General features: G+C 29.8%; 2 protein-coding genes and 1 pseudogene across 2 annotated transcripts; all 3 read left to right on the top strand.

The window, feature by feature from the left end:
- Positions 1-412: 412 nt before the first annotated feature.
- LOC102660271 (disease resistance protein RPV1) lies at positions 413-952 on the top strand. The gene has a single exon (XM_026126114.2). The coding sequence runs from the start codon at positions 413-415 to the stop codon at positions 950-952; it is 540 nt and encodes a 179-aa protein (XP_025981899.2).
- Positions 754-26,487, top strand: LOC100819910 (TMV resistance protein N). The gene is made up of 7 exons (XM_041010497.1): positions 754-885; positions 1,323-1,454; positions 1,633-1,920; positions 2,071-2,886; positions 2,970-3,376; positions 3,426-3,472; positions 26,162-26,487. The coding sequence occupies exons 2-7, from the start codon at positions 1,353-1,355 to the stop codon at positions 26,329-26,331; spliced, it is 1,830 nt and encodes a 609-aa protein (XP_040866431.1). The 5' UTR covers positions 754-885; positions 1,323-1,352; the 3' UTR covers positions 26,332-26,487.
- LOC100796292 (disease resistance protein RUN1-like) lies at positions 20,407-26,261 on the top strand (annotated as a pseudogene).
- Positions 26,488-26,521: the final 34 nt, after the last annotated feature.

The following is a 26,521-nucleotide window of genomic DNA, read 5'->3' as shown; positions in this document are numbered from 1 at the left end:
CTATAACTAGATCTTTATGGGTTTATTGAGAAAAAACGAAAAAATTTAGTAAAAAAGGCTTACATGGCTTTGTTTACTTTTCATTTTCTGAAATATGCGAAGCTTCACAGAAATTAAAGTCTTATTAAGTTTAGTATGACCACTCTAACCATCCAACGATAGACACTGTCATACCAATTAAGTAAGCGCGTAGGGCAATAGTGAATGAATAAAGACATACGAAACTTCATAGAAATTAAAACTCTCTTTAAGTTTCGAAGAGATAGTATGGTCATAGTTAAAAAAAAGAAGAAGATATGAAGCTTCACAGAAACGCTATAAGCTTAAGCCTGTATAAGTTAGCTTGTTTGATTAGAATGGAGACCCAACACTCCTCCATCTACAATCATACAAACCTTTATTCTAAGTTCTGATGGCTGTGCGATCATTCTCCTACGATGTGTTCCTCAGCTTCCGAGGGGAAGATACTCGTTATGGTTTCACTGGCTATCTCTACAATGTCCTCCGGGAAAGGGAAATTGACACCTTCATTGATGACCAGGAGCTCAATAAAGGGGACGAAATCACAAAAGCACTTGAGGAGGCAATTGAGAAGTCCAAGATTTTCATCATCGTGCTCTCTGAAAACTACGCATATTCCTCCTTTTGCTTAAACGAACTCACTCACATCCTTAACTTTACTGAGGGGAAGAATGATCTGTCGGTTTTGCCAGTTTTTTACAAAGTGGATCCTTCAGATGTCCGAAAACACACAGGTAGTTTTGGAGAAGCACTGGCTAATCATGAAAAGAAGTTGAAGTCTAATAACATGGAGAAGCTTCAGATCTGGAAGATGGCTCTGCACCAAGTTTCTAACTTTGTTGGCCATCATTTCAAAGATGATGGGTACGTACCCCTCCTCACTTACTTTATTTTAAATTCTTTAATTTTGACTTGTCTAATCACACTTTAATGTTCAATTTTAAAGATATCAAATTATAATCACATAAATCGTAATATGCTCATGTGCGAAACATGGGTTTAGGTTCCAAGCTGCCAACAAAATTTTAATTCTTAATAAAATATTTGAAGTGTTAATATTACTGACAATTGGACTTAATGTTATTTATTTGTGATAGTTTATTTGAATTTTATGATATATTTTTTATTAATATAATTTATCCGTTAAACTTTAATCGATAGATTTATTATCATTTTAAGTTTAGTTAAAAAATAATATTATCTTTTGTAGGAAAGATAATAAATTATTATTGTTTTTAAAATATTATTGTTTATTGAATCTTACTAACGAGTGTCTTTAGGAGAAATTTACATATTCTAAGGTCGTGACATTACATGACTTGATAGAAGATATGGGTAAAGAAATTGTCAGAAGAGAATCACCGAAAGAGCCTGGGGAGCGTAGCAGGTTATGGTCCCATGAGGATATAAATCAAGTTTTACAAGAAAACAAGGTAAGTAAGATTGATTTGGTTTTCATCTTTAAAAGTGGATTATCTCTTTTAATTATTACACATGCTTTTGTCACAAGTATTTTTTGCTTTATAATATGTACATTTTTCTAAATAGGCATGTTAAAGTCCCAATGTATATTCATGTATTGTGGTTGATTCATTATTTTTGTGTTAAAAGGGGACTAGAAAGATTGAAATCATATGTATGAATTTTTCCTCATCTGGAGAAGAAGTAGAATGGGATGGAGATGCCTTCAAGGAGATGAAAAATCTGAAAACACTTATTATCAAGAGTGATTGTTTTTCCAAAGGTCCCAAACATCTTCCAAATACTTTAAGAGTATTGGAATGGTGGAGATGTCCTTCACAGGAATGGCCACGTAATTTTAACCCAAAGCAACTTGCTATATGCAAGTTACCCGAGAGTAGCTTTACGTCACTCGGGTTGGCCCCATTATTTGAAAAGGCAAGTGTATTGAGTTCATTTCATTGATATTGTATTGTAATAAGTTCACTTTATGGTTATTCATGTGTTTTTTTTTTTTAACGTGTTGTAGTAATAATCACTTCTTGTTCATTGATTTACTTCTTTTTTTATTTCTTTTTTACGTTGCAGAGGCTCGTGAATTTGACAAGGTTAACTTTGGACGAGTGTGATAGTTTAACAGAGATACCAGATGTATCTTGTCTCTCAAATTTGGAAAATTTGTCATTTGGAGAGTGTCGGAATTTATTTACAATTCACCATTCAGTTGGTTTATTGGAAAAGCTTAAAATCTTGGATGCTCAAGATTGCCCAAAGCTTAAGAGTTTTCCACCGTTGAAGTTGACCTCTCTTGAAAGGCTTGAACTTTGGTATTGTTGGAGTCTCGAGAGTTTTTCTGAAATATTAGGAAAGATGGAAAATATAACAGAACTTTTCTTGACTGATTGTCCCATAACAAAACTCCCACCTTCATTTCGAAATCTTACTCGGCTTCGATCCTTATGTCTTGGACCCCATCACCGAACTGAGCAGTTAATTGACTTTGATGCTGCCACCCTCATTCCGAACATCTGCATGATGCCAGAACTAAGTCAAATTGAGTTTGGCGGTTTGCAATTGAGGCTATTGCCTGACGATGTTTTGAAATTGACCTCAGTTGTGTGTCCAAGCATTCGATTTGTTTGTTTCTATTACTGCGACCTGTCAGATGAGCTTCTTCGGCTATTTCTCTCATGTTTTGTAAATGTGATAAATTTAAAGCTAACAAGTTGTAAATTCACAGTTATTCCCGAATGCATCAAAGAATGCCGCTTTTTAACTTTCCTTACTTTGGATTATTGCGATCGTCTACAAGAAATTAGAGGGATTCCTCCAAACTTGATAAGATTCCGTGCAAGGACATGCCCAGCCTTGACTTCCTCAAGCATAAGCATGTTGCTGAATCAGGTAGTGTTTTTTATGTTTTCAATTTGGTCATTGACAGAGTATTTTAGTGTTGCTAAACTTGATCAATTATTTATGACTAACAGGAACTGCTTGAGGCTCGAGACATTCACTTAATAAGTTTGCCAATAGTAAAGATTCCAGAGTGGTTTGAGTGCCAGAGTCGGGGACCGTCAATTTTTTTCTGGTTCCCTAACAAATTCCCAGTAATAACTGTTTGCATTGTTACCTCAGGTCCTAAGAAATATTCCAATTATCTGGTTCTCAACGTGATTATTAATAAGAAACATAAACATCGACATCAACGTTTTTATAGTAACGGTTCCAACGCAATACCTTCTACAACTGTTTTTCGTCTTCAAATGAAAGATAATTTAGATGAAGAACTATCAAAGAGTGAATGGAACCTTGCAGAGATTGTATGCGAAGATTCGTGGGCCGCATACGGAATCCATGTACTGAAAGAGAAAAGTAGCATGGAGGATATTCGATTCAGTGATCCTTGCAGAAAAAGAAAAATTTGTAGTTCAGAGGTTGGGGTTGGGGAAAAAGCAAAGATTAGTAGGCAGTGAAGTTGTTGAGACACAATTTGTAGAGCAGCAACAACATATGGGTTTTTTCTCACACGTGTGGAACTGGGCACTATCACTTGTAATTTCTTGCTGCTCCGGCAATCAATAATTGGATGAAAGAGAATTCAAGTTAAGCATATGGTAACAACGCTGATAAAAGACAACAGTGTAAGTAGCCCTACTGATTCTTGTAGTCTAGTCAAGTTTGGTTTTAGATATTGTATTTTGCTTTGGATTCAATGAAAATAGATCCAGCATTTCAATCTCTTAATACATTCCTCTGAATCTGTATTTTTTTTTTAAAGAACTGAAAGAAAGGAATTTTATTAAAATGAATCCAAAATCGGTACAAGCAGTACCAGTATGGTCAAACCATATATAATTACATCAGATGGGGCAATGTCTATTGTATAGCCAATCACCATCCAATGCTAATAAAAATTCGAGAGAAAAAATATAAAATATATAAAAATGGGTTTTTTAATTGATATAGTAGATCATATCTCGTCGTCAAACCCTTTGTCGGACGTAGGAGAGAGTAACCGAAAATGAAGGAAAGATTAAGAATGTTATTTCAAATTTGTTAGAAAAAAAAATACTGTGAAGCTTTTAAAGAATGACGGTTGGCAAATATTGTCTTCTGCAATAAATGATGAGATTCTTTTCTCTATTATAGTATTTTTTATATTTTTTTCAATTATTACATATTTATTATTTTAATTTTATTTATAATACAAATAAAATAATATTTCATGTTCAAATAGAAAAATATAAAAAATATAAATATGTAGAGTCAGTTGTAGACTCAAAATTATGTTAAGTAATTACGCGTCAGATTGATTTTTTTTGTATAAAATATTAAATTTATGTGATATTATAGATTTTATAATATTAAGATTAAGAACTCGGTTAAATGATCATTTATTGGAATTGATCCAAGTGCGTGGGAGGCCTTGGCCCTGATTTTTTTTTCAATTTAAAATCCTTCACACATGTATAGAATTCATAACTCATTTGTACGTGCAGACTAGCGAGGATTTGCTGAGGTTAATAAATTGATTAAGTGAGCTAGTATTTTATGCAACTTTAACGGAAAATTGTAATTTTGAAATCCTAAATGTGCAATTAAATAAAATCCTTACCATTTTAAAATTATGGTGGTTAATTTTTAACTTTTAAGTGATATTTATTTGTTTTATATTTTTTTACAAAATATTGGATCCCTTTTTATGGTTTTTATTGAGAAGATAATTACATTTTTTCATTTTAGATAAGATATTTAAGTATCATTTATTTTTCTTTTTATAATCCATTTGTTATTTTAAAATCTATAAATGACTACATTTGTATTCAAATGATTTGATTAGTTTTTCCTTTATATTGATTTGATAATTACATATTAAAGAAAATTTATTAACATTTGTGAATGAGATAAACTAACAAAACTATGTAAGAAATTGATAGCTTAAATTTTTAAGTACACGTATCAACAAATATTCTCTTCTATTACTATTTTTATATGCTTTTTTGTTTTTTTTTTGTTTTGGTCATTGCATTTTACTAACATAATTTATTTTAATCGAGTAAGTTTTTATAACATAATTAATAAGATATTTAAAAAAAATTATGTTTAAAGTATATAAAAATTCTTGTTATAAATCCAACAAGCTTCTTTGTAAATTGTAACATGGGAAACATTTATAATCTTGAATATTTTTATAATAAAATATATTTTGTTTGTTTTCTATTTAAAAATATTTTATATTTTTTTTCACAAACCACGAATATCTTTCCTAAAAGCAGTTGTTTAATGAAATTGTATTCCTATGACTCAAATTTGATGTCACTGGTTAAATTAAAATAATGTTATGTCAATTGATTCAAGCACTCTATGGTTTTATATAATATTTTTTTTATCATTTTGGAAAAATATAATTATGAATTTTTTTATCATATTCTATCTTAATATATTTGTTAGATAAATTTTAATTTCTCCAAAAAAAGGATATATAAATTTTAATTTCTATTATTTGGGACCCTTTGATTCAAGTCTTACTCGGTCCTTGATACGTAATAATAACGTAACATGTAATTCAAGCAGAAAACAAAGAAACTTGAAGAGGCAAGTGTATATTAACTAAACATGTGTATACTGTTAGAAAATAAAATAAAAATGAAAGAAAATAAATACGAAAAAAAATGCATAATCTTAAATTAAATAATAAACTAACAATAACAAAATAAATTTAATTGACAGCACATGAATATGCATTATAACATACAATAAGTACAAGGAAAAAATAAATTAGGGAAAGAAATAGTCTCGGGGTTGAAGCACGTAAACGCATGGGTAAGAAATTCTGATTGTGCTCCTTTCTCAAGATACGACAACTCGTTGGTTCCGATGGTATGTAGCGAAAGAATCCCCAAACCTTTTGAACACCAATGTTCTTGCTATCACAAAAATAAATTTTTTATAGAAAAAGGAAGAGACAATTTTTTGGGAAAAAGGAACCAGACGCTCTGTGTCTTTTTTTAGAAAAAAGAAAAGAGATATATATAAGCATTTTTGCAACAACAAAATATAACCGTTGGAAATATGACCATTGAAAATCAACCTACAATTGTCACAACAAATATAACAAACTAGTTGACTCATTAAAATAAAATTCTAAGAAAATCTAAAATAAATATTTTATTTTATAAAACAGAATTAATATAATTAATATATATTTATAAATTTTAAATTAAAATACAAATATTTACCAGCATATACTATTGCATCACCTGAGGTAGAAAGGACAAAATAACATATGCTAAATTGTGAGAATATAGTGTAGAAACTATTGCCTCAAGATGTGTTTCTTTTTTCCTTCTCCGTGCAAAAAGGCAGTAGTTGAACTGTTGAACCACAATACAAAGAGCATGTGAAGGTGGATGTGAGCTTCTCTTAAAGGAGAGTAGACAAAGCTGGATTAATATATAAGCATTATAATTTGATTGCTATATTTGAATGCATTTTGAATTTTCAATATATTTTTAAATGCATTGAATAAATATTGCCGTGTCTATATATATCAACTACAATTTAATGTAATTGATGGCACACAAGAGGTGATATATATGCTAAAATTTGGATTTAATTACTCCCCAAAAATATAAATTTTAATTTATTTTAAATTTAATTTGGTTCTCTTATTATTAAAAGGTTCAATTAGGTTTTATAATTTTTAAAAATACTTTGACTTATCCTTTTATTTCCAAAAGTTTTAATTGAGTTCTTGTTAACTCGTTGGCTGCAATTTCTCAAATTCCTCCAACTGGTCCTTTTCGCATTTGTCATAATCTCACAATGGAAGCATAAATTATATTAAGGTGAAATTGGTTAGTATCGGAAATCAATCAAGTTGGTTTGCCTCACTTTCCTCACATGGTTAGTCTTTATCTCTGCGCACAAGTGTCTAGGGTGAGTGTTTAAAATTTATACGACCTGCAACTAAGATTTCCAAATTTTGCACTTCATCTCAATTAAAGTTATTCTTACTTACATTTGGTGGATCACTAAGAACTTTTATTGGCTTGTAATGGGGTCTGGCTAAACAAGAAATCATGGTTTTCTGGGATTTCCAAAACTTAAGATTATAAGAGAGCATTCATCCTAGAAAAACTTATACTTAGCCTAGGCTTTATTTGTTTTTCAGCCTTAACACATATGTAATCTATTTTTCTTATTTCCAACCTTAGCACTTATGGTACCTCTTTTTTTTTTTTTTTTTATGCCCTTATTTTCTTTTTTTTCTTTTTTTTTTAGGAAAGAGACTTTGGGCTTACAAGCTTTTTTGTTTTTGGTGCCTTATTATGTGCTACTTTTACATTCCCAAGACCATCTTTATTCTACCCATCCCCCAAATTAGGGGTTTATTATGACTAAAACCTTTATGCTCTCTTAGAACCCTAAAATAAGGTTAGAGATATCACAATTAGGCTTAGGGGTTTTATTTAGAAAAATAATTACTAATTTTTGCTCAAGAAGGGTGCAAGGGATAAATTTCATTACAAGTTGGCTTTTTGGCTAAGTGGCTAAAATAAAAAAGAAACATGGTCTTGATCATATCCACCTTATGTAAATAATCTAACAGTCTAAGAATGATGCAAAATTAGGAATTTAAAAATAGACATTCTCTCATAATTAAGTTCACACAGTTCACCGGGACAAGATAAAGTTATTGGCTTACCGGACCATGATATAATTCCATCAAGCTAACCTTTTCTCTCTTTGTGATTCATGTTTCACTGTTTGACTGACTCTTGTTTTCAGGAAACCAGTATTTTCACAATTGTCATGTAACATTTCAAGTGTTGAATCCTTTAGAAAAAGCCTAAATAGTGACTTCACAAATATCATGCAATTTTTATTCAATAACTGAATTTAAACTACCGGAATTAAATTGCTGAAATCAAAATGCACAAATTCAAAATAAAGAAAAGAAATAACACAACTATCCTAAAAAAATAAATTGCAATTAACTAAAAGAAAGATAAAGTAAGAAATCTTAGATTACCTCCCGGTAAGCATTTCTTTAAGGTCATTTCTTTAACGTCAATAATAATAAGTAATAAAGATACGAGAGCAAAAATATTAATAAAAAAGTATATAAAAATGGGTTTTTTAATTGATATTTGATCATTTCCGTAGGATAGAGTAACCAAAAGTGAAAGAAAGGTTAATTTAGATGAGAGAGGGTTTGAAACGTGAGGCAGAGAAAGCAAGAAAGAAGAAGGGCCTTCGTCTTTCATTTCACTCTTTTCAGATAGCTCTATCTTTTATTACTTTTTAAAAAATTATTTTAAGTTGGTTAAAAAAATACTGTAAAGCTTTTAAAAATGACAGTTGGCAAATATTGTCTTCTGCAAGAAATGATGAGATTCTTTTTTAAATTGTAGTATTTTTTATATTTGTTTCAATTGTTACATTTATTATTTTAATTTTATTTATAATACAAATAAAATAATATTTTGAGTTCAATTCGAAAAATATAAAAAATACTAATACATGGAGTCAATACTCATAAAATTGTGTTAAGTAATTATGAATTAAAGTGAATTTTTATGTAAAATATTTAAATTTATATGATATTATAAGTTCTATGATATTAAGATTAAGAGTTGAGTTAAACCATCAATTTATTGGAGTTGATCAAGTGCGCGTAGTGGAGGCCTTGGCTCCAGATTTTTTTTATTTTCCAATTTAAAATCCTTCAAACATATACAGAATTCATAACTTATCCGTGCAGTCTAGCGAGAATTTACTGAGGTTAACAAATTGATTGAGTGAGCTAGTGTTTTAAGCAACTTTAACCGAAAATTGTAATTTTGAGATCCTAAACGTCCAATTAAATAAAATCATTTCCATTTTAAGATTAGAGTAGTATTAGCTCTTTGGCAAGTTTACCAAATCGTTCGTACTAATAATCTCACGGTAGGCCGAGTATCGTACCACAAGGATTTTGTTACACTTAGATAAAATACTTTTCAGTTTGCAATTTGTAAATTGGGTGTATAAAAGTAAATGTAATTTAAATCTAGCAAAGGATAAGAAATAAAAGATAAAAATAATAGATAAGATAAAAGATTTAAGATTAAAAGATAAAATTAGAAGATAAAATATTTAAATTGTGACAAAGATAACTACTTTTACGAAATTTAAATAAAGGAAGGATAAAGTCTAAATCTAGTAAGCCTAAATACCTACTCCTAAATAGAGGACAATGATTTGTCTGTTATCAATACCAGTGAACAATTCTGCCCCACATTTATCCATCTACTTGCCCCTGATGCCTCATGATGACAAGCCTACCTTAATTACCTATCTTCCAAATGCCCTTTGCGAAGACTCAATAACTAAGATGCATTAAGATTATATTCTAGATGTTTGCTAAAGCAAGGGCATTGGGTCAATGCGAACCCTATGATTTCTTTCTTTTGTTGTTCTATTAAGCGTTACCCTCTCCCGAGTGGCCTAACCCTTAAAACTGATTCACGCATTCATTCCTTATCCCTAATTAGGCTTTACCCTCTCCCGAGTGGCCTAAAGACTAACAGAAAATAAAGTCCGAGATGCAGAATAAATAAGAAAGAAAAGCAGATAAAAGAACCTGAAGGAAAACCATCTAAAAGATAACCTGATAATTTCTTCCTTTTAGTGTTCTACTAAGCGTTACCCTCTCCCGAGTGGCCTAACCCTTAAAACAGATTCAAGTATTCATTCCCTACCTCTAATTAGACTTTATCCTCTCCCGAGTGGACTAAACCCTACCAGAAAGTAAGGTCTGAGATACATGATGAAAAAGAAAGAACGGTAAATAAATAAAAGAACCTAGAAGGAAATCCTCATTTTATTGATAACTTCTTGAAATGCTCCATACATCATTGGCTTTTTTAGGCCTTCCAGACCCTAGTTAGGGGGTTTAGCCACTCATAGTCATGAGGGCTTTACAATGAAAAGAGGGGTGAAAGAAAGAAAGTGAATAATAATAATATAAGAAAAGGGAGGGAAAAGGAGAGGACTCAGTGCCAGAAGTCTAAAAACTGAGCTCTGAGAAAGTGTGCTCGTTTTCCTAGGCTGACCCTCTTATTTATTGGTGCAAACTTGGGTTTGGGCTTTTCGTAGTCTCGTTGAGCGCAAAGCCTCACGCTCAGCGCCACGTCGCGCTCAGTGCGTGTCGTGCACTTAGCGCCTCGACTTCTTGCGTGTTGGACGCGTCCTGCGCTTAGCGCCTTGTTGAACTTGGGCTTCTTCTGATTTTCTTCTGTTTTTCCTTTATTTCTGTTCTTTTTTGCTTGTTGTACTTCCTTTTTTCACATCTGCAATCAAAATTCAAAATTAATTAAATCTTTCCAAATTAAAGCATAAATAACTGCTAAATAATTAATTCTAAGTTAATTTTAGATCGATTTTCCACTATTAATTCACTATTATTTAACGGTTATCAAGTAGTTAATTTTTAACTTTTAAGTGATATTTATTTCTTTTATATTTTTTTACAAAATATTGTATCCCTTTTTATGGTTTTTATTGAGAAGATAATTACATTTTTTCATTTTAGATAATATTTTTATGTATCATTTATTTTTCTTTTTATAATCCATTTGTTATTTTAAAATCTATAAATGATTACATTTGTATTCAAATGATTTGATTACTTTTTCCTTTAATTTGATTTGATAATACAATTTATTAACATTTGTGAATGAGATAAACTTACAAAATTATGTAAGAAATTGATAGCTTAAATTTTAAAGTACATATATCAACAAATATTCTCTTCTATTACTATTTTTATATTCTTTTTTGTTTTTTTCTTGTTTTTTCTGTTTTGATCATTGCCTTTTACTAACATAATTTATTTTAATTGAATAAGTTTTTATAGCATAATTAATTAGATATTTTTGAAAAAATTATGGTTAAAGTATATACGAATTGTTGTTATAAATCCATAAAGATTCTTTGTAACATGTGAAACATTTGTAAGTATTTTTTTAAGAAAATATCTTTTTTGTTTTCTATTTAAATATATATTATATTATATTTTTTTTCATAAATCACAAATATCTTTCACTAAAACTAAAAGCAGTGCGAGTGCCAGAAATATTTAATGAGAAATTGTATTCTTAAGACTCAAATTTGATGTCACCAATCAAATTAAAACAATCTTATGTCAATTAATTCATGCATGCTATGGTTTTATATAATATTTTCTTTTATCATTTTAGAAAAATATGATTATGAATTTTTTTTATCATATTTTATGTTAATATATTTGTTAGATAAATTTTAATTTTCCACAAAAAAAGGATAAATTTTAATTTCTATAATTTGGGACCCTGTGATTCAAGTCTGACTCGGTCCTTGATACGGAATAACGTAACATGTAATTCAAGCAGGAAAAAAAGAAACTTGAAGAGGCAAGTGTACATTAACTAAACATGTGTATACAATTGCAGCTGAGGTAGAAAGCACAAAAGAACACATGCTAAATTAATTGTAAGAACACATGCTAAATTAATTGTGAGAACATAGTGTAGAAACTATTGCTTGAAGGTGTGTTTCTTTTTTCCTTCTCCATGCAAAGGCAGTAGTTGAACTGTTGAACCACAATACAAAGGGATGTCAGGGTAGACAAAGCTGGATTAATATATAAGCATTATAATTTGATTGCTATATTTGAATGCATTATGAATTTTGAATATATTTTTAAATGCATTGAATAAATATCGCCGTGTCTATATATATCAACTACAATTTAATGTAATTGATGCCACACAAGAGGTGATATATATGCTAAAATTTGGATTTAATTACTCCCCAAAAAAATAGATTTTAATTTATTTTAAATTTAATTTAGTTCTCTTATTATTAATTAATAAAAGGTTCAATTAGGTTTTATAATTTTTTAAAATACTTTGATTTAATCCTTTTATTTTTAGAAGTTTGAATTAACTTCCTTATTTTTTTAAAGTAGGCTCAATTTTGTTCCATTTAAAATCAAATTTATTTTTATTTTAAAAAATTTCAAAGCAAATGAAAGAAATATGAGACTAAATTAAACTCATTTAAAAAATAAATGACTTAATTAAATATTTTAAAAGTAAAGAGACCTAATTGAAAAATATTTTTAAAAATTACATCGTCTAATTGAATCTTTTATTGCTTTTAAGTAAGTGGTAGGGAACGTTCATAACAAACTTTGCTTTGGACACAGGACGTATAAGCAGCTGGCTGGAGTTGAAAAAAAGTTAAATTTTGTTAAATGCATTTTCGTTAAGCAATTGTGTCACTTTTTTATTTTATTTTGACAGTTACTACTAAAAAATTATTTTTTATGACAATTTTGAGGTTTTTTTTATGATTATTTTTAACCATCTATTAATACTTTTTATGAGGGTGCCTAAAAAATCATCTTAGGAAAAATATATCTTCTGATTTTTGGGTAAAATTATCTTAAAATATATTTTTAAGATGATTTTTCTGAGAATAGTCTTAAATTATTTTTTTAATAAAAAATTAAGATTCTAATATGATTTTGTTTAAAATAATTTTAGATTTTTCAGAGAGTCGTTTAAGAAATAGTAATAATAGATGAACATTTTCTAATAGTTTTTTGAAATTACAGAGACACTAAAGGATAATTAACTACTATTTCCTAAGAGTTTTTTTTATAGATTAAAATATTTTTAACTAGTTAAATGTTTTCTTTTTCTTTTTTTGAATAAGGAGGAATCATTATAATTCAGTATTTTTTATTGAAAAAGAGAACCTATTTTCTATAAATAAAAATAAAAAAATATTTAAAGCAGTCAGAGTTAATTTTTAAAGTAGAACTAAATGTCACCTTGTGCACGAATCTCTTCCTTTGCAAGGCAAGAAATATGTAAGAAAAAAAAAATATTGAACACATACCTTGTAGAAGATAGCATCAATTGTAAAAAAAAGTAAGCGAAGCCAAGCAAAACATAAGCATATTAGATTTTAAAAAGTAATAAAAACAAAACATAAGCACAAAGTAATAAAAACCAGAAAATAAAACTTGAAAAAGAAAAGAGAGTAATCACAGCTTGACATGAAATAATATTTTGGACATGTTTATTACATTTATAGATAAGTTGTGCATTCATAGGAAAATATATTATAATGTTAAGATTTCCTATTTGATTTTACATTCTACCCAAATTAATAGTAAAACAAACATCATAATGAAAGAGAGCTGAGTCATAGTGATTATCCCAAGAGGACCAGTTCCAAGCAATGGTCTTTACCATAAATAACACCTCCCTGGAAATGATAATACAATAAAGATGACATTATCATATGATGTACCTCTTCTTCCACACCCATACCAATCTGATCGAACAGCAGCATCCAGGAACCAGTAGAGGATTTTCATGCAAAAATCATTTTTATTATCTCACAAACCATCATGTAATTGCAATTCATATGCTACACGACATGTTAGCTACCTTGAGGAACTCGGGAAGAAGCTGGAACTCACTCTTTTTTTATCAAGACATAGAAATATCATAAATTATTTTTCTATATAAAACTATTGAATCGATTGCTTCATCAAACATCATTGCCTTACCCACTATAAAGCTTCGTAGAACCCAACACCCGTGTTGGATCCTAACATTTTTATAGGTGCATGAAAATATAATAGATAATTTTTTTTTATACAAGATAAATATATATTTCATAAAAAAAAATAGACACACATTTTTATTAAAAATAACATATTTTATTACATATAAAATATTTTTATGCTCATAAATACATACAAAATTAGAATATTACATGCAAATAAATATTTAATTTTTAAAAAAGAATTGAAATTTTGTTAGCTTGAATGTTGGAAAAGTTAAAATTTAGGAATTAATTTTTTTTAAGAAAAAACTAACAAACTAACGCTATCGTTAAAATGAATTGAATTTTTCTTTCTTCCACACTATAACTGTCTAAATTTTGTTTGGGGCCCTTGATGGGAACAAACCCAACGCTGCATCCATGAAATAAAAAAAAGTTTAAAAAATATTTTACTATCTCTATAAATATTAAAATATTTGAAATTTTAAATTTTAAATATATTTTTTCTTCTTGTAAAAATATAAATATACGATATTTTGAATTTGAAACGGAATATGAGAGATTTGATTAATATTAAAATCTTATCATATATTAACTAGATCTTGACGTGTTTATTGAGAAAAAAAGAAAAAAAATAGTAAAAAAGGCTGACATGCCTATTGGAAGAAGAAGATTTTATTTTATTTGACACACAAAATACAAGAGCCCTTATTTATACTAAAATAGAGTGACCACTCACATAATTTGCTTATTTAAAAATACTAAATGCTCACATAATTGCTTATTCAAGACTTTGTAACTTACAACCTTACAACTTTCATCTTCCACAATTTAAGGCTCATAAAACTTGTTATTATTATTTTTCTAATTAATATCTAACATCCTCCCTTAATTGGAAAAATTATTCTGCACACCAAGTCTTGCTCGCAATCTTCGAAAATCTTCAAATTTGAGAGGTTTGGTGAAAATATCCGCAACTTGATCTTGAATTTTCACATGAGTGAATTCTACTTCTTTCTTGGTAATGCACTCTCTAATGAAATGATACCTTGTATCTATATGCTTACTTCGTTCATGGAACACCGGATTCTTGGCAAGCTCTTGTGCAGATCTATTATCAACATAGATCTTTGTGCTTTTCTTTTGCAACAACTGAAGTTCCTCCAACAATCTTCTTAGCCAAATGGCTTGACATGTGCAAGAAGTTGCAGCTACATACTCGGCTTCACAAGTAGAAAGTGTCACAATGCCTTGCTTCTTAGAACTTCATGTAAAAACACAATCACCCATAAAAAATACAAATCTGGTAGTACTTTTTCTATCATCAACATCTCCGACAAAATCACTATCACAAAATCCCACAAGCTTATAATTATTGGAGGGAGAATAAAACAATCCAAAATCAATTGTACCTTTCAAGTAACGAAGAATTCTTTTTGCGGCTTTTAGATGAGGAGAGGTAGGAGCCTCCGTAAAGCGACACACAATTCCCACCACATATAGAATATCGGACCTTGTATTGGTTAGATACCTTAAACTCCCCACAAGACTCTTGAAGATCATGGAGTCTACCTTCTCTTCTTCATCAAACTTTGATAACTTCAAGCCACCTTCCATAGGTGTGTTCACCGGATTGCAATCAAGCATATTAAATTTCTTCAACACTTCTTTTGTGTACCTTTCTTGTGAGACAAAGATACCATTCTCTGTTTGCTTCACTTTCATTCCCAAGTAATATGACATGAGTCCCATATCTGTCATATCAAATTCACGAGACATGGACTCCTTGAAGTCTTCAAACAAATTTGGGTTATTGCCGGTAAAGATAAGGTCATCCAAATAAAGACAAATAAATAAGACATCACCATTATTAAAAGTTTTAACATAAAGAGCATACTCATTTTGACAACGAACAAACCCATTGTCTTGGAAGTACTTGTCAATGCGAGTATTCCATGCCCTCAGTGCTTGCTTTAGACCATACAATGCCTTGTTCAATTTCAAGACTTTTCCTTCTTGACCTTTGATGACAAAACCCATTGGTTGTTCAACATAGACATTTTCTTCAAGATAGCCATTTGAAATGCCGATTTTACATCAAGCTGAAAAATTCTCCACTTCATTTGAGCTGCCAAGGAAATAAGAAGACGAATGGTCTCCATGAGGGCAATCGGTGCAAACACTTCATCATAATCAACTCCATATTGTCGCAACACTCTATCGGGTTGGTGCCACTCTACAACATGGAAACAAATGAGTGGCACCACTGCACACCACGCCACACTACCAACCAAACAAATGGGAGGCAACATCGACATAACAGTTGCTTTGTAAGGCTCCTACAGAAACTTCATACAATAACACAATTGTTAATCTTGACTTAAACATGACATTTTACTTATTATGTAACGAATACATAATGATCTTCTTACCTCATGTTGTTTCATGATATCCAATTTGTGATGGAAAACTATTAGATCATCATTTCCAATATGTTGGTTTCCACGTCGCAGCCACCTACAAAAAAATATGAAATAATTAGTGACGACGCATTACATTATTGATTATTTTCAAATGAAATCTTATTTTTAAAACAACTAACCTGTGTCCGAGTGGTTTATTTTCTATTACAGGAGGAGTCCTCTTTGGAGCCAAAGTCGTGCAGCATTCCCAATGCCCACATTTGGATTAAGATGCACATACCTCCGATTGATTTAAGTGGCGCTGCACATCTCTCTATATAAATAAGCAAGCACGGCAGGTCCCCATGCATACGTGCTGCACTGTTCAAAGTCCCGTAAAAATTGGAGGTACCTTAGGGAAACTTTACTGCTGCTTTTGTCAACAAATAGAACACCTCCTATGAATTTGAGGATCCATGCACGGGTAAACCTTTGTAATTGTTCTACGTTACCGTCATGGATATTTATTTGTGAAAAATGGTGAGCCAGCCAACTTAATTTGACCACACTGTCTTGAAGTTCACCTTCCTGTGGTCTGACTCCCAACAATTCTTCACACAATTCAGACCAATCAAGATTAGTCTAACCAATTAATGGTGCCCCGTTAGTACGAAGACCTAATAAAACTGACACATCTTGAAGAGTAACGGTAGTCTCTCCGCATCTCAAGTGAAACGTGTGTGTTTCGGGCCTCCATCTTTCAATCAAGGTTGTAATTAATGACGAATTTATTTTGAGGTACCCCATTTTCATTATCCAATAAAATTCAGATTGTCGAAGCAAAGGAATAATTTCCTCTGGTATTTCTTCTTGTCCTTGATAGATGGGGACAACTCGTCTAATGTGTAGTTTTCTGTTTGGTTCCTCATTCCAAACATGTTCTGAAACATGTTTAGCTTGCATCCATAAAACGTCTTCATCTATTGGACCAGACTTAATGTGTATACTAGATGAACATGACGAAGATGTCATTGATACTGTAAAATAAAATATAATACAAAAAATTGACAACAAAAATTTTACATTAAAAAAATTAACTACACTTACAAAAAATCAATTAAATATACATACCACATAATTAAAATCTGAATAAATATCAAAATACATCAATTTGAACAAATAACAAAATTAAAAATAACAATACGTACACAAATTTAAATAAATGCTCTAAAATACCCTACAAATAACAAAATTAAAAATTAAATACCTACACAAATTTAAATAAATGACCAAATTAAAATACATAACAAAATTAAAAATTTAAACACGTACATAAATTTAACACATAAAAACTTAAAATACTACCTAAAATACTCTACAAATAACAAAATTAAAAATTAAATACCTACATAAATTTAAATAAATGACCAAACTAAAATACATAACACAAAATTAAAAATTTAAACACGTACATAAATTTAACACAACAAAACTTAAAATACTCTACAAACAACAAAATTAAAAATTACATACCTTCACAAATTTAAATAAATGACCAAATTAAAATACATAACAAAATTAAAATTTTAAACACGTACATAAATTTAATACAAAAAACTTAAAATACTACCTAAAATACTCTACAAATAACAAAATTAAAAATAAAATAGCTACATAAATTTAAAAAAATGACCAAATTAAAATACATAACAAAATTAAAAATTTAAACACGTACATAAATTTAATACAAAAAAACTTAAAATACTACCTAAAATACTCTACAAATAACAAAATTAAAAATTACATACCTACACAAATTTAAATAAATGAACAAATTAAAATATATAACACAAAATTGAAAATTTAAACACGTACATAAATTTAACACAAAAAACTTAAAATACTACCTAAAATACTTTGCAAATAACAAAATTAAAAATTAAATACCTACACAAATTTAAATAAATAACCAAATTAAAATACATAACAAAATTAAAAATTTAAACACGTACATAAATTTAACACACAAAAACTTATAATACTACCTAAAATACTCTACAAATAACAAAATTAAAAATTAACATACCAATATAAATTTAAACAAATGACCAAATTAAAATACGTACATAAAAAAATTATAAAATAAAACACGTACATAAATTTAACACAACAAAACTTAATTTACTAACTAAAATACTCTACAAATAATAAAATTAAATATTAAAATACCTACATAAATTTAAATAAATGACCATATTTTTTTCCAATTATTAAAATGTAAATTAAATAGCATATATTATAAAAAAATGGTAATAAATCCAAAAATTACTATGGAATAAAAAAGTTAAACAACGTATATATATAAAATTAATAAAGTATCATATATTTCAATAAAAACTATAAATAAGTAAACTAAATAATATTCACATTCTAACTAAACCTAAAATACCATATATAAAATACAAATAATATTATACAAACCTAATAAATCTAAACCAAATAATAATATCATAACAAATAAAATTAACATACAAATAATTTTATCACAAATAATAACAGACATTTAAAAAATTTTAACAAAATCATATTAATAAATCAACTACAACTAACATACAAATAATAATATACCAACTCAAATTTGTAACATATACATATAATACAAATAATATTAATATTCCAACGCACTACTTAAAATTTAAAAGTTCCACCTAACATCAACAAACGTACCATATGTATATATAAAACAATTAATACCATACTAATTAACAAAATTTTAAGAAAATAATATTATCAAATTAACTAAAGCTAACCTAACACACACACACACCTCGCAACACACAACTCGCCATCCGTATTGGCGGTTCCCTCCTACACCTGCATGACCTGCAAAGCTGAACCTCCTGCGCCTACCTAGTGGAACTCGCCAGGTGGTTCCCTATACATGCATATATCACTAGTGGAAATGACGATTTGTTCACGGAGACCAAATTCGTCAGTGGAACTGACGGTTTGGGTGGTGCATGCATGCAAAATACGTACAAAAAGAGCCTCCTAATGAAAAATATTTTAAAAGAATCCCATATGAAAAAATAGTTTATAAAACTACCCCAAATGGAAAAATTTGCCCACAAAATGCACTGGCAGACTAAGAGTCCTCCATATATAAAACATTACTGTAAACTTCAATGTAAGGCAACACGCAAAATGCAAAAATCTGAATAGCAGCATCCATGACTATCAAACTATCAAGTACCGCCATGACACTGTGACCATAAATAACACCTCCCTGGAAATGATAATACAATAAAGATGAGATTATCATATGATGTAACTCTTGTTCATCCAGGAACCAGTAGATGATTTTCATGCAAAAATCATTTTTATTATCTCACAAATCATCATGAATTGCAATTCATATGCTACACGACAAGTTAGCTACCTTGAGGAACTCGGGAAGAAGCTGGAACTCACTCTTTTTATCAAAACATAGAAATTTCATAAATTATTTTTCTATATAAAACTATTGAATCTGTTGTTTCATCAAAATTCATTGCCTTACCTACTATATATAAAGCTTCGTAGAACCCAACAGCCGTGTTGAATCCTAACATTTTTATAGGTGCATGAAAAAATAATAGATAAGAATTTTTTATACAAGATAAATATATATTTCATAAAAAAATAGACACACATTTTTATTAAAAATAACATATTTTATTACATATAAAATATTTTTTATGCTCTTAAATACATACAAAATTAGAATATTGCATACAAATGAATATTTATTTTTTTTTTAAAAAAAATTGAAATTTTGTTAGCTTGGATGTTGGAAAAGTTAAAATTTAGGAATTAATTTTTTTTAGAAAAACTAAAAAAATAAAGCTATCGTTAAAAGGAATTGAATTTTTCTTTCTTTCACTATAACTGTCTAAATTTTTTTGGGGCCCTTCGCTCAGGGGAACAAACCCAACACTGCATCCATGAAATAAAAAAAGTTCAAAATATATTTTACTATCCCTATAAATATTAAAATATTTGAAATTTAAGATTTTAAATATATATTTTTTCTTCTTATAAAAATATAAATATACGATATTTTGAATTTGAAATGGAATCTGAGAGATTTGATTAATATTAAAATCTTATCATGTATTAACTAGATCTTGACGTGTTTATTGAGAAAAAAAGAAAAAATTTAGTAAAAAAGGCTGACATGCCTGTGTTTACTTTTCATTTTCTTAAATATATGAAGCTTCATAGAAAAGTATGCGCGGCGTAGGGCAATAGGGCAATAGTGACCACTCTAACCATCCAACTCTAACCACTCTAACCATATTAAAAAGGCTGACCACTCTAACCATCCAACTATTGTCATGTCATACCAATTAAGTATGCGCGGCGTAGGGCAATAGTGAAGAAAAAAACATATGAAGCTTCACAGAAACGCTATAAGCTTAAGCCTTAAGTTTGCTTGTTTGATTAGAATGGAGCCCCAACACTCCTCCATCTACAATCATACAAACCTTTATTCTAACTTCTGATGGCTCTGCGATCATTCTCCTACGATATGTTCCTCAGCTTCCGAGGGGAAGATACTCGTTATGGTTTCACTGGCAATCTCTACAAAGTCCTCCAGGAAAGGGGAATTCACACCTTCATTGATGACGAGGAGCTCCAGGAAGGGGACCAAATCACCACAGCACTTGAGGAGGCTATTGAGAAGTCCAAGATTTTCATCATCGTGCTCTCTGAAAACTACGCATCTTCCTCCTTTTGCTTAAACGAACTCACTCACATCCTTAACTTTACTAAGGAGAATAATGATGTGTTGGTTTTGCCAGTTTTTTATAAAGTGGATCCTTCAGATGTCCGACACCATAGAGGTAGTTTTGGAGAAGCACTGGCTAATCATGAAAAGAACTTGAACTCTAATAACATGGAGAAGCTTCAGATCTGGAAGAAGGCTCTGCACCAAGTTTCTAACATTTCTGGCTATCATTTCCAAGATGATGGGTACCCTTCCTCACTTACTTTGTTTTAAATTCTTTAATTTTGACTTGTCTAATCACACTTTAATGTTCAATTTTAAAGAGATTAAAGTATAATCACATAAATCGTAATATGCTCCGATACGAAACATGGGTTTAGGTACGCAGTAGGCGGCCTTACCAAGAACTGGTCCTTGGGGATGTATTATACAACCGGTACACTATTTAAATTTATAGTATTTTCTAATGTATAAATTAATAAGCTGCCAACAAAATTTTAATTCTTCAAAAATTTTTGAAGTGTTAATATTACTGACAATTGGAGTTAATCTTATTTATTTGTGACAGTTTATTTGAATTTTGTGATATATTTTTTATTAATATATTTTATCAGTTACACTTTAATCGATAGTTTTATTATCATTTAAAGTTTAGTTAAAAAATAATATTATCTTTTGTAGGAAAGATAATAAATTATTATTGTTTTTAAAATATTATTGTTTATTGAATCTTGCTAACAAGCCTCGTTAGGACAAATTTATATATTCTATAACTTTTTTTTATTAAAAATCTCCATAATATATATTTTCTTTAACTGCAAATACTAAATTGTACGAGTAATAGCTCTGATCCTCATTTATCAAATTTTGGGTGGATGAAACATTTACTATATAAGGGTGTGTGAATAGGTCAGGCCAGTCTATAGGATCCTACGACCTGACCTAATAAAGTCTGGTCTAGATTGACCTATTTAATAAAAAAGTTAGACTTAAATTTTTTTAAAAACCTATTAAATTAAATAAGCCAAATTTATTAAATAGTCTTGTAAGTCTGATAGATATGCCTATATATATGTATATATTTGTATTATTCTTTTGGATACCAATATATATATGTGTCATTGCATTGAACAAAACACTGTGTAATTAATATTTTTTTTTTTAACTTGTAGACTTTGATTGATTACACACTATATATCAAGTAAGACTTTAATTACAATTTAAGTGGTGTGAATCATGTGCTGACTGTCGTTTCATTCTTATTAGTAGTTTTAAGAGATCCAGTTCATTCTTTTTATATTCCTCATCATTTTTATTGGCTTATTTAGCTATTTCTTTTAACGTTTTCCTTTCCTATTACGTTTCTTTCTCTGTCATAGAGAACACAACTAACAAAAAGCAAACAAAAATCGTATCATTTTCACTTCAAGCTTTTATAGAGGTAAAACTTTAAAACTTTGTGTTTCATCTTCTTATTCCTTTGAAAAGTTGCAGAGTAAACAAAAAATTGTAGAGCAAACAAAAATATCGTATCCTTTTTATTGGCTTATTTTCCTGTTCCTTTTAATGTGATGAAGACTTTTAAAAAGATTATAAGGTCAGGCTAGGCTTTTAAAAAGGACAAACTGAGTCAAAATAAAAATATTTGATAAGCCTAAAAAATTCATGATAAACTAGACTTAGGCCTTTTAAAGTCTAAGCTAGTCTGATCTATTCTCACCCCTAACTATGTATAGCTGGTGCTTGGTGTAGTAGGTCCACATATAGCGATGACAAGAAAACTAGTACCCTTAGATGAAATCTGTTACGAATTTAATTTTTAACACGATCATGGTGGATACCAAGGTATCTATATTTTATGAATATTCATAATTTGAAATTACTTAAATGTCTTTCATTATATTTTATAATTATCTAGTGTTTTTTTACCTCATTCGTGCATATAGGTAATATGGGCAATTGTAATGATATACTTAGATAGCAGATGCTATACTTTATGTTGTCTTTCAAGGAGATATGTATTTTTTTTAAGAAAATTATTACTTATCCAAATTATTGATTATTATGACAATATTTTTTCTGAGTTGAAATATAGTTGCGAATTAAGTATTTAGAGAACGTATTAATAAGGTTATTAGTTGGTGATCCAAAAAAAATAAGGTTATATATTTTATTGTAAGATGGTGTGTATGCTTTCGAATAAGAGAAGAGAAAAAAATTAAGAATATTATATATAAAAAATATTAAGAATATTTAATTCACAAAGTGAAGAGAAGAAAATTCCACTTTTCAAATTATATATTTTAATTTATAATATAAAAATAAATTTATATAAATTTATTTATTATAAATTCTAATTATAATATAATATATATTATTAATTTTAGTTACATAAAATTGTGTGTTTGTTTTACAGAATTTTTTTATATTTTTAGGAATTTAACATGAGAATATTATTTTTGGATATATTAAACATTTTAATATGCAAGAGTTATAACTTTTTTTTATAAAAAATCTCCGTAATATATCTTTTGAACCTCTAAAGTAGTTTATTTTGTTTGAGTTACAATATGTAATTTTCTCCATGTTTATGGTTCTTCATCAGGAATTTACTTACAAATTTTAACGAACAAGTTCGAAAATGAGTCGTGTAAATTGATATGCACGAACCTATTCATGATTTTATGGTGAAGTGAGTGAATTTTGTAACTTAGGATCAAAATACTTGTTAACTTGAAAAAACACCATACATATATCAACAAATGGACATGAGGTGTTTAGTCTGATTTCAAGCCATTTCTATGTTGAACAGGAACAAGTATGAATACAAGTTTATTAAGGAGATAGTTGAATCAGTGTCTAACAAGTTTAATCGTGATCATTTATATGTTTCGGATGTGCTGGTTGGGCTAGGGTCACTAATCGCTTCTGGATGTTGGACGTGATGATGTTGTCCACATGGTGGGGATCCATGGACTCGGTGGAGTGGGTAAAACAACACTTGTTGTCACGGTCTATAATTTCATTGCTGGCCATTTTGAAGCTTCTTGCTTTCTTGGAAATGCGAAAAGAACTTCCAACACGATAGATGGGTTAGAAAAACTCCAAAACAACCTTCTTTCTAAAATGGTTGGAGAAATTAAGTTTACAAATTGGAGAGAAGGAATTACCATAATAAAGCGTAAGCTCAAGCAAAAGAAGATTCTTTTGATTCTAGATGATGTTGATAAACATAAACAGTTACAAGCGATTACTGACAGTCCTGATTGGTTTGGTCGTGGTAGTAGAGTCATCATCACCACTCGAGACGAAAATTTGTTAGTGCTTCACAATGTTAAAATAACATATAAGGTGAGAGAGTTCAATAAGATACATGCTCTTCTATTACTTACTCACAAGGCTTTTGAGTTGGAAAAAGAAGTTGATCCAAGATACTGTTATTTTTTGAATCGAGCGGTAACTTATGCTTCCGACCTTCCATTGGCTCTAGAAATAATAGGTTCCAACTTATTTGGAAAGAGTATAGAAGAATCGGAATCTGCTCTAAATGGATTTGAAAGAATTCCTGATAATAATATCTATGAAATACTTAAAGTGAGCTATGATGCTTTGAATGAAGATGAGAAAAGTATTTTTCTTGATATTGCTTGTTGCTTCAAAGATTATGAATTGGCATAGGTCCAAGATATAGTTTATGCTCATTATGGGTGTTGGTTAAAAAATCTCTGATAAACATTTAATTGCCTAAGGTCGTGACATTACATGACTTGATAGAAGACATGGATAAAGAAATTGTTCGAAGAGAATCAGCGACAGAGCCTGCGGAACAGAGCAGGTTATGGTCCCGTGAGGATATAAAGAAAGTTTTACAAGAAAATAAGGTAAGTAAGATTAATACACTGAATGGTTTAATTTTCATCTTTAAATGTGAATTATCTCTTTTAATTATTACATGCTCTTGTCGCAAGTATTTTTTGCTTTATAATATGTACATTTCTCTAAATAGGCATGTTAAAGTCCCAATGTATATTCATGTATTGTGGTTGATTCATTATTTGAAAAGGCAAGTGTATTCAGTTCATTTCATTGATATTGTATTGTAATAAGTTCACTTTATGGTTATTTGTGTTTTTTTTTTAGTTTTGTAGTAATAATCACTTCTTGTTTATTGATTTACTTCTTTTTTTATTTCCTTTTGACGTTGCAGAGGCTCGTGAATTTGACAAGTTTAATTTTGGACGAGTGTGATAGTTTAACAGAGATATCAGATGTATCTTGTCTCTCAAATTTGGAAATTTTGTCATTTAGAGAGCGTCGGAATTTATTTAGAATTCACCATTCAGTTGGTTTATTGGAAAAGCTTAAAATCTTGGATGCTGAAGGTTGCCCAGAGCTTAAGAGTTTTCCACCGTTGAAGTTGACCTCTCTTGAAAGCCTTGATCTTTCGTATTGTTCCAATCTCGAGAGTTTTCCTGAAATATTAGGAAAGATGGAAAATATAACACGACTTCACTTGATTGGATTTTCCATAAGAAAACTCCCACCTTCATTTCGAAATCTTACTCGGCTTAAAGTGTTATATGTGGGAACCGAAACTACTCCGTTAATGGACTTTGATGTTGCCACCCTCATTTCGAACATCTGCATGATGTCAGAACTGTTTGAAATTGCAGCAAACAGTTTGCAATGGAGGCTATGGCCTGACGATGCTTGTTTGCAATGGAGGCTATGGCCTGACGATTTTTTGAAATTGACCTCTCTTCTGAATTCAAGCATTGAATTTCTTTGTCACGGCGACCTGTCAGATGAGCTTCTTCGGCTATTTCTGTCATGTTTTGTAAATGTGATAAATTTAGAGCTAAAAGGGAGTAAATTAACAGTTATTCCCGAATGCATCAAAGAATGCCGCTTTTTATCTACCCCTAAATTGAATGGTTGCGATCGTCTTCAAGAAATTAGAGGGATTCCTCCAAACTTGAAAAGATTCTCTGCAATAGCATGCCCAGACTTGACTTCCTCAAGCATAAGCATGTTGCTGAATCAGGTAGTGTTTATTATGTTTTCAATTTGGTCATTGACAGAGTATTTTAATGTTGCTACACTTGATCAATTATTTATGACTAACAGGAACTGCACGAGGCTGGAGACACCTACTTTAGTTTGCCAATAGTAAAGATTCCAGAGTGGTTTGAGTGCCAGAGTCGGGAACCGTCAATTTTTTTCTGGTTCCGTAACGAATTCCCAGCCATAACTGTTTGCATTGTTGAGTCACATTTTAAGGAATATTCCAATGATCTGGTTCTCAGCGTGATCATTAATAAGAAACATAAACATAAACAAAGAGAAATATTCGATTCAGTGATCCTGATCCTGATCCTTTTAGAAAGAGAAAAATTTGTAGTTCAGAGGTTGGGGTTGGGGAAAAAGCAAAGATTAGTAGGCAGTGAAGTTGTTGAGACACAATTTGTAGAGCAGCAACAACATATGGGTTTTTTTCTCACACGTGTAGAACTGGGCACTATCACTTGTAATGTCTCGCTGCTCCGGCAATCAATAATTGGATGAAAGAGAGAATTCAAGTTCAGCAGTACGTGGCATGGTATCAACGCTGACAAAAGACAACACTGTAAGTAGCCCTACTGATTCTTGTTGTCTAGTCAAGTTTGGTTTTAGATATTCTATTTTGTTTTGGATTCAATAAAAATAGATCGAGCATTTCAATCTCTTAATACATTCCTCTGAATGTACTTTTTTT

This window comes from Glycine max, chromosome 16 (genome assembly GCF_000004515.6).
Source record: "Glycine max cultivar Williams 82 chromosome 16, Glycine_max_v4.0, whole genome shotgun sequence".
In the NCBI taxonomy this organism is placed as follows: domain Eukaryota; kingdom Viridiplantae; phylum Streptophyta; class Magnoliopsida; order Fabales; family Fabaceae; genus Glycine; species Glycine max.
Note: the sequence above shows the minus strand (reverse complement) of the source record. Positions and strands in the feature narration are given on the sequence as shown.

What these genes read in the sequence shown, in the direction of transcription:
- LOC102660271 (XM_026126114.2), top strand. Translation starts at nt 413, where the DNA reads ATGGCTGTGCGATCATTCTCCTACGATGTGTTCCTCAGCTTCCGAGGG.
- LOC100819910 (XM_041010497.1), top strand. Translation starts at nt 1,353, where the DNA reads ATGGGTAAAGAAATTGTCAGAAGAGAATCACCGAAAGAGCCTGGGGAG. An exon ending in TGGCCCCATTATTTGAAAAG is followed by an intron (nt 1,921 to 2,070) that starts GCAAGTGTATTG and finishes TTTACGTTGCAG; the next exon opens with AGGCTCGTGAATTTGACAAG. An exon ending in TAAGCATGTTGCTGAATCAG is followed by an intron (nt 2,887 to 2,969) that starts GTAGTGTTTTTT and finishes TATGACTAACAG; the next exon opens with GAACTGCTTGAGGCTCGAGA.